Source organism: Mauremys mutica, chromosome 6 (assembly GCF_020497125.1).
Source record: "Mauremys mutica isolate MM-2020 ecotype Southern chromosome 6, ASM2049712v1, whole genome shotgun sequence".
In the NCBI taxonomy this organism is placed as follows: Eukaryota; Metazoa; Chordata; order Testudines; family Geoemydidae; genus Mauremys; species Mauremys mutica.
The window spans coordinates 119,696,588-119,711,087 of record NC_059077.1 but is presented as its reverse complement, the minus strand read 5'-3'; the positions used below and the strand labels follow the sequence as shown (position 1 = coordinate 119,711,087).

General features: G+C 48.9%; 1 protein-coding gene and 1 long non-coding RNA gene across 5 annotated transcripts in view; one reads left to right on the top strand and one right to left on the bottom strand.

The window, feature by feature from the left end:
* Positions 1-12,621, bottom strand: part of LOC123373054 — a 29,981-nt gene extending 17,360 nt beyond the window's left edge. For both annotated transcript variants that reach the window (XR_006580540.1, XR_006580541.1), the window contains exon 1: positions 11,674-12,621. This is a non-coding gene — a long non-coding RNA (uncharacterized LOC123373054). The remainder of the gene's footprint in view (positions 1-11,673) is intronic.
* A 218-nt stretch (positions 12,622-12,839) lies between these two features.
* ZCCHC7 (zinc finger CCHC-type containing 7) overlaps positions 12,840-14,500 on the top strand; it is a 161,145-nt gene continuing 159,484 nt past the window's right edge. Inside the window, exon 1 of one of the 3 annotated variants that reach the window (XM_045021798.1) lies at positions 12,840-12,961. In XM_045021798.1, coding sequence (XP_044877733.1) covers positions 12,878-12,961 — 84 coding nt within the window. In that variant the 5' untranslated portion in view covers positions 12,840-12,877. Of the gene's footprint in view, positions 12,970-14,500 lie in introns of all 3 variants that reach the window. The other 2 variants (XM_045021799.1, XM_045021800.1) reach the window with 2 other exon arrangements.

The window sequence follows — 14,500 nt, the reverse complement described above, 5'->3', positions numbered from 1 at the left end:
GAATGTTGACCCTAAACTGCACCATGGGGACCATTTAATGAGTAAATATGCAAATAAACATTTATGTGTTTCCTGCTGATCTATCAGTTCTTAATACACATCTTGCCATCTTTACAAATATTTCACCATGATTAACTGGCCTATTTGAAATAGGAGTGTTGCTGATACTCCATAAACAACATATTAGCTTTTAAAAATATAATTAGCACGCTTATCCACAATTCATTTCTATTGTACATATCCACTGAATCTCATGTTTCTGTCAGTTTCTAGGATTTGCTTGCCGGCTGCAAGAAGATATAATCACACTCATGGGTAAATTTTTTGTTTCCAAACCACAGCCTACTGGGTCACAGAATCCATCTAATTTTGTAAGAGGAAACCTTCGAACAGATAGAAAACTTAGCTGAGACAGTGTTAGGGCTGTAATATAAAACCACATTACTAGAATGTTGTTTTAAAAAATCTAAAGCCAGGAAATTCAATGGTAAGGTTCTGCAAGCAATATGAGGTCTCTGGTCCTGCATGTGCATATCTTTACACATGTGAGTAGTCCTAGGACTGCTCATGTGAGTAAAGTAACATATATGCCGCTTTGTAAGCTCAGGGCTTTAGCTCTGAGAAGAAAGATGGGCTACTGTTTAAGGTTCGAAATCTAGCCTGAGACTTGGGAAACGGTTGTTCCACCACAGCTTTGGGGATGACCTGGGACATAGGCTCAGATCCTGACGGGTATTTAGGTGCGTAACTCCCACTGGGATCTGGGCAGTAATGTCTCAGTTCTCTCTGTATATAGTGGGAATAATCACAATTCCCTACCTCAGAGGGGTATTGGAAGGATAAATACACTAAAGATAGTGAGGCGCTCAGATACTATGGTGATTGAGGCTATAGATGCACCTTTGACAGACAGCGCTGATGCCGCATACCTTCTTCCTCTCCATCTAATAGAGATACTGGTATAAATATCCCTGCAAGATGGTGAGCAGCTCCCATTGGGAATTTAGTGCTAGCCTTTTCGGTTTCTTTCAAGCACTATAGTAAATCATTTGTAATGGAACACTTTGCATACAGTAAAAAAACAAACAAACAAGAAAACTCTCCTATCATCTTGAGTAACAGGGTGAAGTCTTCTGACTTGTGCTATACAGGAGGTCAGACTAAATGATCTAATGGTCCCGTCTGGCCTTAAAATCAGGAGCGGCGCCAGAGTTTCTGGCACCCTAGGGAGAATTCGGGGGGCGGCATTTTGTGCGCTCCTTATGGGGCGCGCAGGAGCTTCCGGTTCCGCTCCTGTCGTGCCGCCGAAGGACCCTCCGCCAAAATGCCGCAGGCAACAGCGGCAGTCATTGAGCTGATCAATCGCCTGCCGCTGTTTTCCGCGGCACATCGGCAGAAGGTCCTTCTTCGGCAGCGCAACAGGAGCGGAACCGGAAGCTCCTGTGCGCCCCATGGAGAGTGCACAAAATGCCACCCCCCGAAACCTGGCGCCCTAGGCGACCGCCTAGGGTCGCCTAATGGAAGCACCGGCCCTGCTTAAAATTGGCAGATCTGTGACTACCCTCCTGGAGACTGATGGTGAAAGTCCCTGAAGTTAGTCTCTCCTGGACCTGTGCAGTTTCTTCAGGTCTAAGACAGCCCAGATTCCTCCTGATCTTTTTCATACTATGGAGAATGTGGAGCGAACCCTCTTTAGACAGATTGGGATGTTTTTCTCCAAGAAAAGCCTTTCAAAAACAAAGCTGCATCAAGTGAAAAGAAAAAAAAAAAAACCTAGTCCCTGCCAATTACAGGTTTCCTGGAATGCATTCAGGCAGAATGTTCTGAGTTGAGAACTGCCTGTTTTATTCACACATTTTTAAAAAGTATATTTCCAATGTTATGAAGAGGCATACTCTCAAGAAAAAGGGAAAAGGCATTTATATGGAAGTCTATAACTCATTAAAGAATTATCTGTAACCTGGAATAAAAACTGTTTGCTCTTCCCATCACCTTGTAAATTTAAGAACCACAAATCAACAAATAATATAAAAGGAAGTTAAACTCTTTAACCAGTCTGGAAGGGGATCATCATTGAGAATGTCTAAGAATTACCTTGTTTGCTGCCTCTGAAATGGAAGCCAAAACTGAAGGCATCCTTTACTACTCACCTTGCCTTTGGTATCAAGAATTGTCTCCATCAAAATATTTTGTTAATATTTGTTAGCATTGATCTTTAATGAGTTACATAGAAAAATACTTGCGGCACAGACACATATATAGTGGGCAAAATATACTCATTACTTTGAGGAAGTTCACTTTATACACTGAAATTCTTGATCAAGTAATTATATCTAAATTAAAGATAAAAATATCTATATGTGAAATATGTAGCAGTTCACAGGCAAAGCTGTTAAGGTTGCAGGTTCTCAACAGTGTCCTGTGCTTGTTGTGTGCCTCTAGAATGGGAGAGTTTAATTCTCAACACTCAAATGTTACTAAATGAGGAAATGTGGCAGCACATTCTCTGTACAAGAGTCATAAAAATGTAGGGCTGCAAGGGAACTCGAGAAGGCATCTAGTCTAAACCCATATGCTGGGGCAGGACCTAGACAATCACTGACAAATATTTAACTTATTCTTAAAAACCTCCAATGATGTGGCTTCCACAACCTCCCTTGGAAGTCTATTCCAGAGCTTAAACACCCTTATAGGAAAAATTTTCTAAATCATATTTAATCTAAATCTCCCTAGCTGCAGATTAAGCCAATTACTTCTAGTCCTACCTTCAGAGGACAAGGAGCACAACTGATCACAAACTTCTTTATAACAGCCCTTAAGGTATTTGAAGACTGTTATCAGATTCCCCAGAGTCTGAGTTTGCAAAACAGTAGGGTACAATGCAGTAAATATCTGTTTGCCTGAGTCTCTGACCAACTGAAAAAACATGCAGTACAGCTAAGAATGGGGATTTTATTTTTGTATTTCTTCAATTGGTGTAAGGCATTCAAAGGCTCAGGTAAAGAACACTATGTATAAATAGCTACCCAAATACATTACAGGCAAATATACCAACCAAGTTCAGTATATACACAGAAAGCCCTTCTTCTTCCATAAACAAACGTGGCATCAAGATTCAGCTTTGGAAAAAGGAGAATCTTTGAATTTGAGCCATCTGTTTTCACACATGGGAACATATTTTAAAGGATTTACTAACATAGCAAATAAGAGGTTGCATCAATTATTTAACACAAAACATTTGAGGTGTTTGATTTTTGCACAACTTTTGATAAAAATGCAGGCTATTCTATAGAGATTCTTATGGCACAATCATCACTGTAGTATCAGAACACTTCCAGTAGGGCATCAAAAAACATGGACTACATATCTGCTATGTGGTGGTGGTTCTCTCACCCTCTCCACACGGGGAGACGCACGTGTGCTGAAGTGTCTTGTTTTTGTAGGGGTTCAGGTTGTTTGCTTGTTTTTTAAAATAGACATGTTGCTATGTATTTATATTAAGCATAAAGGGCTCTTCCATGGCTTACTGCTCCATTACAAACACTGGAATATCTCTATGTTTATAATAAAAAGCTCTCATGCCTGCAAGTGCCTAAAAATAAAACTAAACCAATATTCAACTTTGAGTGGTATATGACAAGCAACTTTTACTCTTCATCTTTTAATCTTTCCAGAGATAAATGTATCTAGGCATTTAGTCCTCACTGTAGTATCTGAGCAGTTCATAATCATTAATGGGTTTTCTCTTCCCAGTGCCCCTGGGAAGTAGAGAAGTAGCATCCCTATATTACAGATGAGGAACTGAGACATGGGGAAAGTTATGTGACTTGCCCAAAATCACACAAGGAATTTGTGGTTGAGCCAGGAATTGAAACCAGGCATTTGGACATTCAGTCCAGTGCTCTAGCCGCTAGCCAACCCTTCCTACACTATGGCAGTAATTAATCACAGAAATCAGAAACAGGTCATCCTGCTCACACAGGGAAGACTATGGCAGCAGATCACAGGAGCCAAGAAACTTCGTCCTCATGGACTTCCCCAGTGATTTTGCCCTCAAGCGGGAGGGCTCTTGGAGTATGCAGAAAGGGCACAGCCTCCTAAGCTGGTGATCCTGGTGACACCCAGAGAAAAAGTGTCCTAGACCAGTCAGTCCCATGCACCAGCTTCATTGCTCCCCTCTCTTTTTGCACCATGCCTGCAAGGAGCTGCTTGACACCGCCTGTTTCTCCACCATGAAGGGAGGTCCTATGGGAGATAATGGTGCTTCAAAAAACATTAACTCCCAGTCTCCTAGGACATCTGCAGGGCCTGCAAGGGGCAATGCCATGGAAAGTGACCAGTCCCTGCCTTCAAATACTTCTTGCACCCTCCCCACACCCTGCCAAAAAAATCCTACAGAGCTCTGATCCTGTGCAGTTCCAGCTTCCACAGGATCTGAAGGAGAGTTTGTGGCTCCCTGGCAGGAACTGCTGAATGAGAATGCTCTCTATTCATGGACGAGAAGTGGATAATGCAATCCCAGAGAGAGAAAAGACTAGTCTTTCCTCTTCCAGTGCAATAACATAGTCACTCTTTGCCACCAGTAACTTCAAAAGAGATTCATTGAACTAGAGTAACACGTTGCATCTCTCATTAAAAAATAATCAGAATAATACATTAACTAACTACTGAGGCTATGTCTATACTACATATTGCTTCAGTATAATTTATGTCGCTCAGGGGCATGAATAATCCATATCTCTGAGGGATGTAAGTTATACCTACCTAAGCACCTCTGGGGATAGTGCTACGTCAGCAGGAAAGCATCTCCTGTCAACATTGCTACTGACTCTCATGAAGGCAGGAGTTATTAAACCGCTGGCTTAGAGTGTCTTCACCAGAAGCACTACAGTGGCGCAGCCACATCAGTGTAGCTGTGCCCCTGTAGCTGCTGTAGCGTTGACATTGCCTGAGTCATTGTACAGTGGATGCAAGAAGTGTCAGATCAGCTGGTGAAACTACAACACCAAGTTTTTGTAAAAAAAACTGAATAGGAGAGATGGGGTTAAGAATCAGGGCAAGGTCCCCAAAGACACTCAGGTCTGTGGGGGGAGGGTGTAAGAGAGAAATGTGGAAAAGGATAAAAACCACATTTTTTTAAATGACACCTCAGAGGTAATAGGAATCCCCACACAGTTATGGAAAAAAATAGAACTGCAGGATTTATTTTATTGCCATGGCATGCGGGCACATCACAGATAAAACAGACATTGTGTAAGTCAGGCTTCAGAAGAGGCAGAAGAAGACAGTGTCTCAAGAGAGCAAACCAAAGACTATCAGCAAATGTGCCTCAGCTGATCTAGTGTTGAGCACAGAAGTGATGAGGTATTGGAGTAATGAGAGATTTTGCTTTTAGCTATTTTGAAAAACCTTACAGCACCTTAATAGAGACTGTCAGAGAAAAACTGGGGGGAAAATAAAGAGGGGGGGAAAGGTTAAATATTATAAAAATTTCACCTCTCCCCATTGATATCCAATGGTCTGATTTAGTTGGGGATTGGTCCTGCTTTGAGCAGGGGGCTGGACTAGATGACCTCCTGAGGCTCCTTCCAACTCTGATATTCTATGATAAGTCTAGGATATAAGTAAGGTGGTGACAGTATCAGTACACTTTGATTTGCATAAAACAGCAGTCAGTTTTAAGATTAAGGCTTTAGATAAATAGTAATTAGTGATCATTTAAAGTTAGAAATCCATAATGGCAGACCCAATAATCCTCTATAGAAGACACAGGGTTAGGGTATGCAAAGTTCCAGCAACTCATAGGGAGGAGCTTTGCTATCTAAAAATAGGTCAAAGGGAGGAGCTCTACCCAAGATGGCATCAAAAGGAGGAGCTTAGCTATCTAAAAATAGGTATGATATAATAGACATGATCTAGAAATATGCTAATTACAGGAAGCTGATTGGCTGAGCCAGGTTAATATATTATGTTAATGAGCTGACCTTGCAAGCGCAACCGGTATAGAAGACCAACAGCGAGCAGGCTTGGGGGGTGGGGGTGAAGATCACAAGCCCCAAGAAGCAGCATCTTAAGATGATTCTGGAAAGCAGCTACCTGCAGAAGCAGCAGGAGAATCTGGAGAGCAGCAGCTTTAGAACACAGTAGTTATGGAAGCCTCTAAGGCAGCAGAAACTGAGGCTTCTGAGACCGCCCGAGGAAGATGGTAGTAACAGTTCTAACCATCACTGCAGCCCACATGGCAACCTGACAGCATCTCCTTCTTTTTGTGACAAAGCAGAAAGACCTTTATAGACGGTATCAGAGGGCTGTAAGAAAAGTAGACGTTGTGATTTTATCTCTAGTAAAAAGGAATGATTGGGAGTGCCTGTCAATAAAGCTGGATGCCTGTGTCTGAGTGAGATCCACCCCACCCATCCTGCAACCAGCTGATCGCTGCTCACAGGATGTTCGTGTTAAGCAAACGATTTCATTAAATCTGTAACATTGTAATAGTCTCTTTTACGTGGTGTAAAGGTCATACATACTATATAATATCAAATAACAGCAGCGGATAATAACATTAACACTAAGGCCTTTGTATGCAGGTTTCAGAGTAGCAGCCGTGTTAGTCTGTATCTGCAAAAAGAACAGGAGTACTTGTTTATTTGAGCATAAGCTTTCGTGGGCTACAGCTTATGCTCAAATAAATTTGTTAGTCTCTAAGGTGCCACAAGTACTCCTGTTCTTTTTGTATGCAGGGTTTCTACATGCCTATTAGTGTAACTGCTATATGGTCTGTGTATCCTGCATATTCTGTTTTGGTTTCTTTTTTGTTTTGCTGCTTTATTATACAACTCTTTAAATGTAATTCTATTGTGTTTTCCGTATTCTTTCTTGCTTTATTAGATACATTGTAACTACTTATTTCTTCTAAATAAATATTATTTTGTTTTAGAAGAATTACTGCTTGTGTGTCCATCCTTGAGCAGAAGGCTGTATCGGTGTCCTTCCAAAGGCTAGCAAGATTAGCTTGCTCTGAGGAGCTCTCTGCGGGTCGGAGACAAGCCCCGTGGTAACACCCTGGCAATTCCTCTACAGTGGACCACTATCTTATTACCCCTTTGCAGAAAGCAAATTGCATCGTCTTAGGCAAACCATCATTGGAGTGCCTGCGATCTAAATCTTGGGGTAACTACATAGGGGAATGGTTTGTGGAGCCCTTTCAGCAGAGGCAGATTAAAATTTATTGGGGCCCTGGGCACAAAGAACTTTTGGGTCCCCCTATACTGCTCGCCATGGAACCTCACCCCCTGCTCCTCCTCTCTTCCTGAGGCCCCACTCCCGGCCAGGCCAGAAGTCGGAGACTGGCCATGGTAAGAGACACCGAGGGAGCCTGGGCTGCTGAGGAGCCCTAGACCTTCCATCCGCCCTGGGACACAAGCCAGGGGCTGTTCTCTTCGCACCCGGGGCAGGTGGAGGGTCCGAGACTCTCCACAGCAGCCCAGGCTCCTTGGGCATCTCTCACTGTGGCGCAGCTCCAGCTTCTAGCCTGGCCAGGGCCCCAGGGGGAAGAGGAGGAGCAGGGGACAGGATCACAGTTCAGGCACCAGTGCCCCACCCTCTTCTACCAAGGTTCTAGTGCTCCTGCAGGGGCCTCCCAAATTGGCTGGGGCCCCTGGGCATCCGTGCATTAGTCCACCACTGCCTTTCAGATAGTCCACAACACACAGTCCCTGGACACACAAATAAATCAGTGGGGAAGGAAGGAGAATAAAGAGGTTGAAAGTGAGGGAGCCCAGGGTAACCCATGAAATGAGAGCGTATGAGAACCCCTGCTACAGATCTTTAGACATTAAGGGTGGGTGAACTATAGTGCCAAAACAAGAGAGTCTGGCTTTGCTCTGTATATGTCAAAAAGGAGCAATAAAGGCAGATTTATCGTGCTCCTTTAGCATTACATGTATCAGACCCACCTTTCCACCTTTTTACCAGATCTTTGGAGGACACAAATGGAGTCTCAGTATCCCCTCCAACCACAGCTGAAGATGGAGGGACAGCTGTAGCTCATAGCCTCCTGTGACAACTCTGTTCAGGTCCTACAGAGATCTTGACAGGGTCTCCACCACAGAGAAGAGCACTGAGGACCTGCTTTTTCTTCTGCTTGTTCTGTTACATTAGAAATATCTTTGGAAAAAAAAGCAACCCAAACATTTTTGAACTTATCCGTATAAACACTAAAGAGCCAATAAAAGGCAACATCTACTTTTGTGTATGTAGCAGCCCTATTTATAGCATACCTCCGGCACTGAGCCAGAAGCAAGTGAGAGACCAATGCAGCACCTGGACCGAGGGTGGGAAGGACTGCTAGGGCATGGAACATGAGTGTGGTGCGAAGACAAGGGTGAAGATGGAAACCTGCATGGAGGAAGAATAGGAGCACCTGTATGAGGATGTGGCTGAAGATGCAATCCTCAAACTGGCAGGGCACTACAGTCTGCAATAGGTGAATCTTCTCATGGGCTTTTTTTCCCTCCTGTGCTCCCAGTGAAGCTAGCTGTAATAGTTGCCATTCACATCCCTCATAGTGCTTTATCAGGATCACCAGTTCACAGACTCATGGGAAAGAGAAAGGCCGTAGTGCTAACTTCTACCAAGCATCCTGAGGCAAAGACAATTAACCCCAAAGCAGCTACACAAGTGCTACATGGCAGGAAGCTAGAGGAGAATAAATATTATCACAAGAATACTTCAACTACAAGTGGGAAAAAGCATTAGATTTTTGACAGAATTGCTTGATCACACTTTGGTTCATTGTGAAATATATTCAAGAGACTAAATGTCAGTTTGGTTTATTGCTAAAAGCCAATACTAATATAGTACTGGAAAAAGGTCCAATATGATATCAATCTCCAGGAAGCCATCTCATGCAGGGTTGTCACATTCACCTTATGCAGGTGTGCTCCCAAATTTACACCCCCTAATACCATCTTTGTATACCCTACCAGTTGACAAGTAAAGGAAGCTATGTACATCATCTGAAACTAGATATAACCACTTAGCTTTCTACCTTGTTCTTCTGGTATCATGGTGTATTCCTTATCTCTTTGTTCTGAATACATGCAGTCCAGGTACTAAGGAGCATGAAGGCATTGTACCATGGCAGAACATTCATGTTTTTGTCCTTTCCTTTGGGATATTCCAGTATTAGCCTGAGAGAGTAACTCCCTACTTCTTGCTATGTCCCAATCCTGACAGCTTTCCTATCTACTTAAGCCAAAGCTTACTTCAGCTAATGCATGGTGTTTTGGAAAACTTGACATGGGTGGAAAGAATTGTGGGAGAGAATAATACATTCAGTTAACAATTTCCCAACCCTTATATAATACTATACCTAGCATATGTATTGGCTAACAAGATTCTAGACATTAAGTGGCTGACAACCTGTCAAGATACCAGCTATCCTATCAGCACTGTGGTCATAATTACCGAGGGTCAGTAATACAGGAGGGGAAAAAGACTTTTAAATGATTCCAGGGAAAACACTGGCTCTCTGTTCCTTGAAGACATCCAGAATGCTGCTGACAGAATCACCCCCCTTTTCCCATCTCATAAGTTAGGGTGGGCAAACTTTTTGGCCTGAGGGCCACATTTGGGTGGGGAAATTGCATGCAGGGCCATGAAAGTAGGGCCAGGGTTGGGGTGCAGAAGGTAGTGCAGAGTGTGGGAGCAGGCATGGTGTGCAGGAAGGGGCTCAGGGCAAGGGGTTGGGGTGTAGGAGGGGTGCGGGGTACAGGAAGGGGCTCAGGGCAGAGAGTTGGAGTGCAGAAGGGGTGAGGAGTGTGGGAAGGAGCTCAGGGCAGGGGTGCAAGAGGGGTGCGGCGGGGGTTGGGGCGTGGGGTCCAGGAGGGGTTCAGGGTGCAGACTCTGGCCCGATGCCGCTTACCTGGAGTGACTCTGGGGTAGCAGCGGCATGCACTGGGGCCAGGGCAGGGTCCCTGCCTGCCCTGGCCCCGCACAGCTCCTGGAAGTGGCCAGCACCACATCCCTGCGGCCCCTGGGGGAGGGGCGGGCAGAGGGCTCCACACGCTGCCCTCGCCTGTGGGTACCTCCCCCAAAGCTCTCATTGGCCAGGAACAGGGAACTGTGGCCAATGGGAGCTTCGGGGAAGGTACCCACAGGCGACGGCAGCATGCGGCGCCCTCTGCTCCCCCACCCCCACCAGGGGCCACAGGGACATGGTGCAAGCTGCTTCCACGAGCGGCATGGGGCCCATAGCGCCACAAGGGTGGCAGTCCCGCGGGCTGGACTCAAAGCCCTGACGGGCTGGATCCGGCCCGCAGGCCGTAGTTTAAGTCAATGACAGTGAAAGACACTAATAGCAGCAATTTCAGGCTCCAGGCATCAATCAGCTCCACACAACAGTGAAATGGCCAATGACAGAATGAGCTGAGAACAAGCAAGCAGCACAGAAAGGCCAGCCTCATGTAAACCAGCACAACTGGACGTTACCCCCTTACTACTGGGACTGCAATGGGGGCGTGAGGGGTCCGCCCCAGGATCTGCCTAAGCATCAAGATGAGACACCACTCACCATAGGTAGGGCAGATGTTCAGAGTATGATCAAGTGGGCTTTTCTGGGCTTCATAGTTTGGCTCCCCTTTAGTTTGGATACTCCATAAGCAGGGCCAGACTAAGGCATGTGACCCTGGTTCCTAGAGTTATGTGATTATCAGAATCCCAGCTGTCATTTAACAAAAAGGAACGTTTCTAGTCCTCATGGATGCAAAGAAAAGTATGAACACACACCCAACGCAGCAATGATTGCCTGTGTCTGCCAACAGCCTTCATCCGAGGGAGTCATTGGAGTATGAGGGGAAGGGCACCCGAATGCTGCTCCCACCACTGCCACTGGTCCACAAGGGGAAGGGAGGGCCTCCTGGTCTCGCTAGGTAGCCAGGAAGGAAATGGAAACACCCCCAACCCCCTAGAGCAGAGGGCCCCCCATGCAGAACACTGGCTGCCAGCCTTGCACTATAGCAGGGGTGGGCAAACTACGGCCCATGGGACCGTCCTGCCCGGCCCCCAAGCTCCTAGCCCAGGAGGCTCGCCCCCAGCCCCTCCCTTGCTGTCCTCCCTCTCCCGCAGCCTCAGCTCACTTGCTCCACCGCTGGCGCAATGCTCTAGGCAGTGGGGCTGTGAGCACCTGGGGCCGCACAGCTGCAGAGCCTGGCCTGACCCAGTGCTCTGTGCTGCATGGTGGCAGCAGTGTGGCTGTAGCGCCGCTAGCCACCGCTACTCCAGGCAGCATGGTAAGGTGGCAGGGAGCGGGTTGGATAGATGGCAAGGGAGTTTGGGGGAGCGGGCAGGGGTGGATAGGAGTCGGGGGAAAACAGGGGGTTGAATGGGGGTAGGGGTCCTAAGGGGCAGTCAGGAATGAGAAGAGGGGTTGGATGGGGTGGCAGGGATCCGGGGCCTGTCAGGGAACAGGGGGGGTTGGATGGGGCAGGAGTCCCAGGGGGGCAGATAGGAGGTGGGGATCAGGCCATGACCCCCTCCCCACCTGGCCTGCCAAACAATTTACAAAACCTGATGCGGCCCTCAGGCCAAAAAGTTTGCCCGCCCCTGCACTATGGGATCAGAGAGGTGGCCCTGACTGAAGCAATACCCATTTGTGGCTAGAAAGAGAACCACCTCCTACAGCAGACTGTAGAGCTGTTGGTAATATGCTCATCCCTCTTCTTCAGGCTGTGATCAGCAAGGAGATGGATATCAGTGTCATTGTCTTTAGCCGTGGTAGTAACAATCTGCAGAGATGCACAGGGCAGTTCCCTCTCAAAGCTATCATTCCAGGCTCTGCAGACTTGTGCAAATATTGCACCGTCAGTTAGGATGGGGTCATTCCCCTCCCTCTCAGGCCTCTTGGTCCTGGCTCTCTGCAGATGGGGTCAGTCCCCTCCTCTGATGCTATAAGTCTGTACAGATTCAAGCAGTGTCGCTGCGTTGGCCATTCTGGGGTCAGACCACTCTCTTGGGGCCATTGGTCCAGGCTTTCTGCAGACTCAGATAGGGTCGCTGTGTTGGTCACCCTGGGGTCAGGCCACTCTCTTGGGGCTACTGGTGCAGGCTCTCTGCAGACAAAAGCAGCATTGCTATGTCAGTCACTATGGGGTCAGTCCCATTTACTTGGGGTATCGCTGCATGCTCTCCGCAGACTCACTGTATCGGTCACGCTGGGCTAACTCCCCTTTACTGGGGCAGCCTGCGAAGGCTCTCTGCAGACTCAGGCAGCATTGCTCTGTTGGTCACTTCTGCAGGCTCAAGCAGTGTGGTTGTACCAGCCGCTCTAGGGCCAGCCTCCCTGGTGCTATGGGGCAGGCTCGCTGCAGGCTTAGCCAGCGCCGCTGTATAGGTTACTGAGGGGTCAGTAGTCTATGGGGGCTATTGGTGCAGGCTCTTAGCAAGCTCATCCAGCGTTGCTGCAGCATCACTGCGGGGCCAGCCCCAGGGCGATGGGTCCAGGCTCTCTGCAGACTCGGGCAGGGTCGCAGAGAACGAGCGGTTCCCATGACAACCCCGCGTAGGGTGCCAGCCCGCACTCCCCGGGCAACGCTCAAAACGGCCGGTCTCGCGCCACGCGCCCTGACCGCACCGCTCCCTCCCCCCCCGTTCCCGCCCCTCTGAGCGCCACGTGCCGCGGTCACGTCGGAAGCCCCATGGACTCATGGGACATGTAGTTTTTTGGCGGTTCGGCGCCGCCCAGGCTCCGTCCGCGAGCCGAGGGAAGCGTCCGGGACCGCGCCTCGCCAGCGGCGCGCGGGGCCGGGTGGAAGCGCGGAGCTCGCGCCATTGAGGCGCGTGTTCAGCAGCCTTCCCCTGCGCCGGAAGTGCCGGCGCAATGGGCGGGGCCTCGGGGGCGTCCCCGGCGCGTGTTCCGGTCGCGGGGCTTCCTGGTTGGTGCTTCCTGGTGCAGGAGCCGGCAGTGAGTATGTGTGTGAGCGGGGCCGCCGGCGGGCAGGCAGCACCCAGCGTGGCGGGCCGGGCCGGGCCTCGCCGCCTCCCCCCGTCCTCAGAGCCCCTCCCCCCGAATGCCCCCGCCCGAGCCTCCCCCTCCTCAGAGCCCCTCCCCCCGAATGCCCCCGCCCGAGCCTCCCCCTCCTCAGAGCCCCTCCCCCCGAATGCCCCCGCCCGAGCCTCCCCCTCCTCAGAGCCCCTCCCCCCCCTCAGAGCCCCTCCCCCCGAATGCCCCCGCCCGAGCCTCCCCCCTTCTCAGAGCCCCCTGCCTGGCCAGAGCCCATCCCCCCCTGCATGCCCCCACCCCCTTCTCTTCCATACCCCCTACCTGTCCAGAGCCTCCCCCTTCTCAGAGTCCCTCCCCCCTGAATGCCCCCTGCCCGAGCCTCCCCCCTCCTCAGAGCCTCTCCCCCCCCGAATGCCCCCTGCCCGAGCTTCTCCCCTCACCCCCCTTCTCTGCTCCCTCCCCGGCCAGAGCCCCTCACCCCCACCCCCTTCTCTTCCATACCCCCTACCTGTCCAGAGCCGCCCCTGCCCGAGCCTCCAGCCCCTTCTCTTCTATACCTTCTCCTTTTCCAGAGCCACCTCCGCCCTCTGCCTGCGCTCCCTGCCCAGCCAGTGTCTGCCTCCATGTCCCCTGCCCACCTCTGCATTCCATGCCGCCTGTTTCCAGAGGCCCTTGCCACTCTCCTGCAACATGCTCTGGTCTTGCCCAGAGCCTCCTGCCTGCCCCCAAGCTCCATCGTCCTAAAGCTCCCTTTCTCCAGAGCCTCTTCACCCCCTTATACCTCGTGTTCCCCAGAGTCCAAATGCCCCTTTCCTCAGACTCCCCTCCCCAGAGCTGCTGCTTCACCACATACACCCTGTCTCAGATCCTGGAGAACATCACTTCCACTACATGTCCTCTGCATCAGTGCCCCCCCCACCCCATCCTCATCATGTCCTGCCCAGAGTCACCTCCCCACTGCCTACCCCTTTCCTCATCTCCCTTCCGCAGCCCCAAACCGCCTACATGACATGGTTTCCATATGATGCTGGCTCCCAAATGTTGACCCTTTTACACCTCACTAGTGTAAATCAGCGTATTGCAACTGGCCTTGATACTGGGGTCCCAGCATGCAGTACTCCCTCTTGATCCAAGTAGTGTCTACTTAGACCAAGATGGTACATCTCATGTTGGCACCTGTTGTCTTTATTTAAGCTGAGGTGGGCCAGGCTCTGCTGTCTTGTGCCATAAAAGCTTTTAGTAGTGCTAAATGCCTTAAATTTTAGAGCTGCTTGGTATTAAAAAAAAAAAAGTGCTTGTCTTCCGTGTTATTGTATAAATGTCTAGTTCTTCAATTGCTATATGAGTGCCAAACCTGTAAGTCCCTAGACAATTCAGGAAAAGAGTGAGTAGTGGGTCCCTGGCAGTTTCATCCTTAGAACTTTGTATTTTATGGGAAAGGTCAGAAGGAGGCACTTGGAGGGGGAGAAGAGATTAATATAATTTCAATAAAATTACATT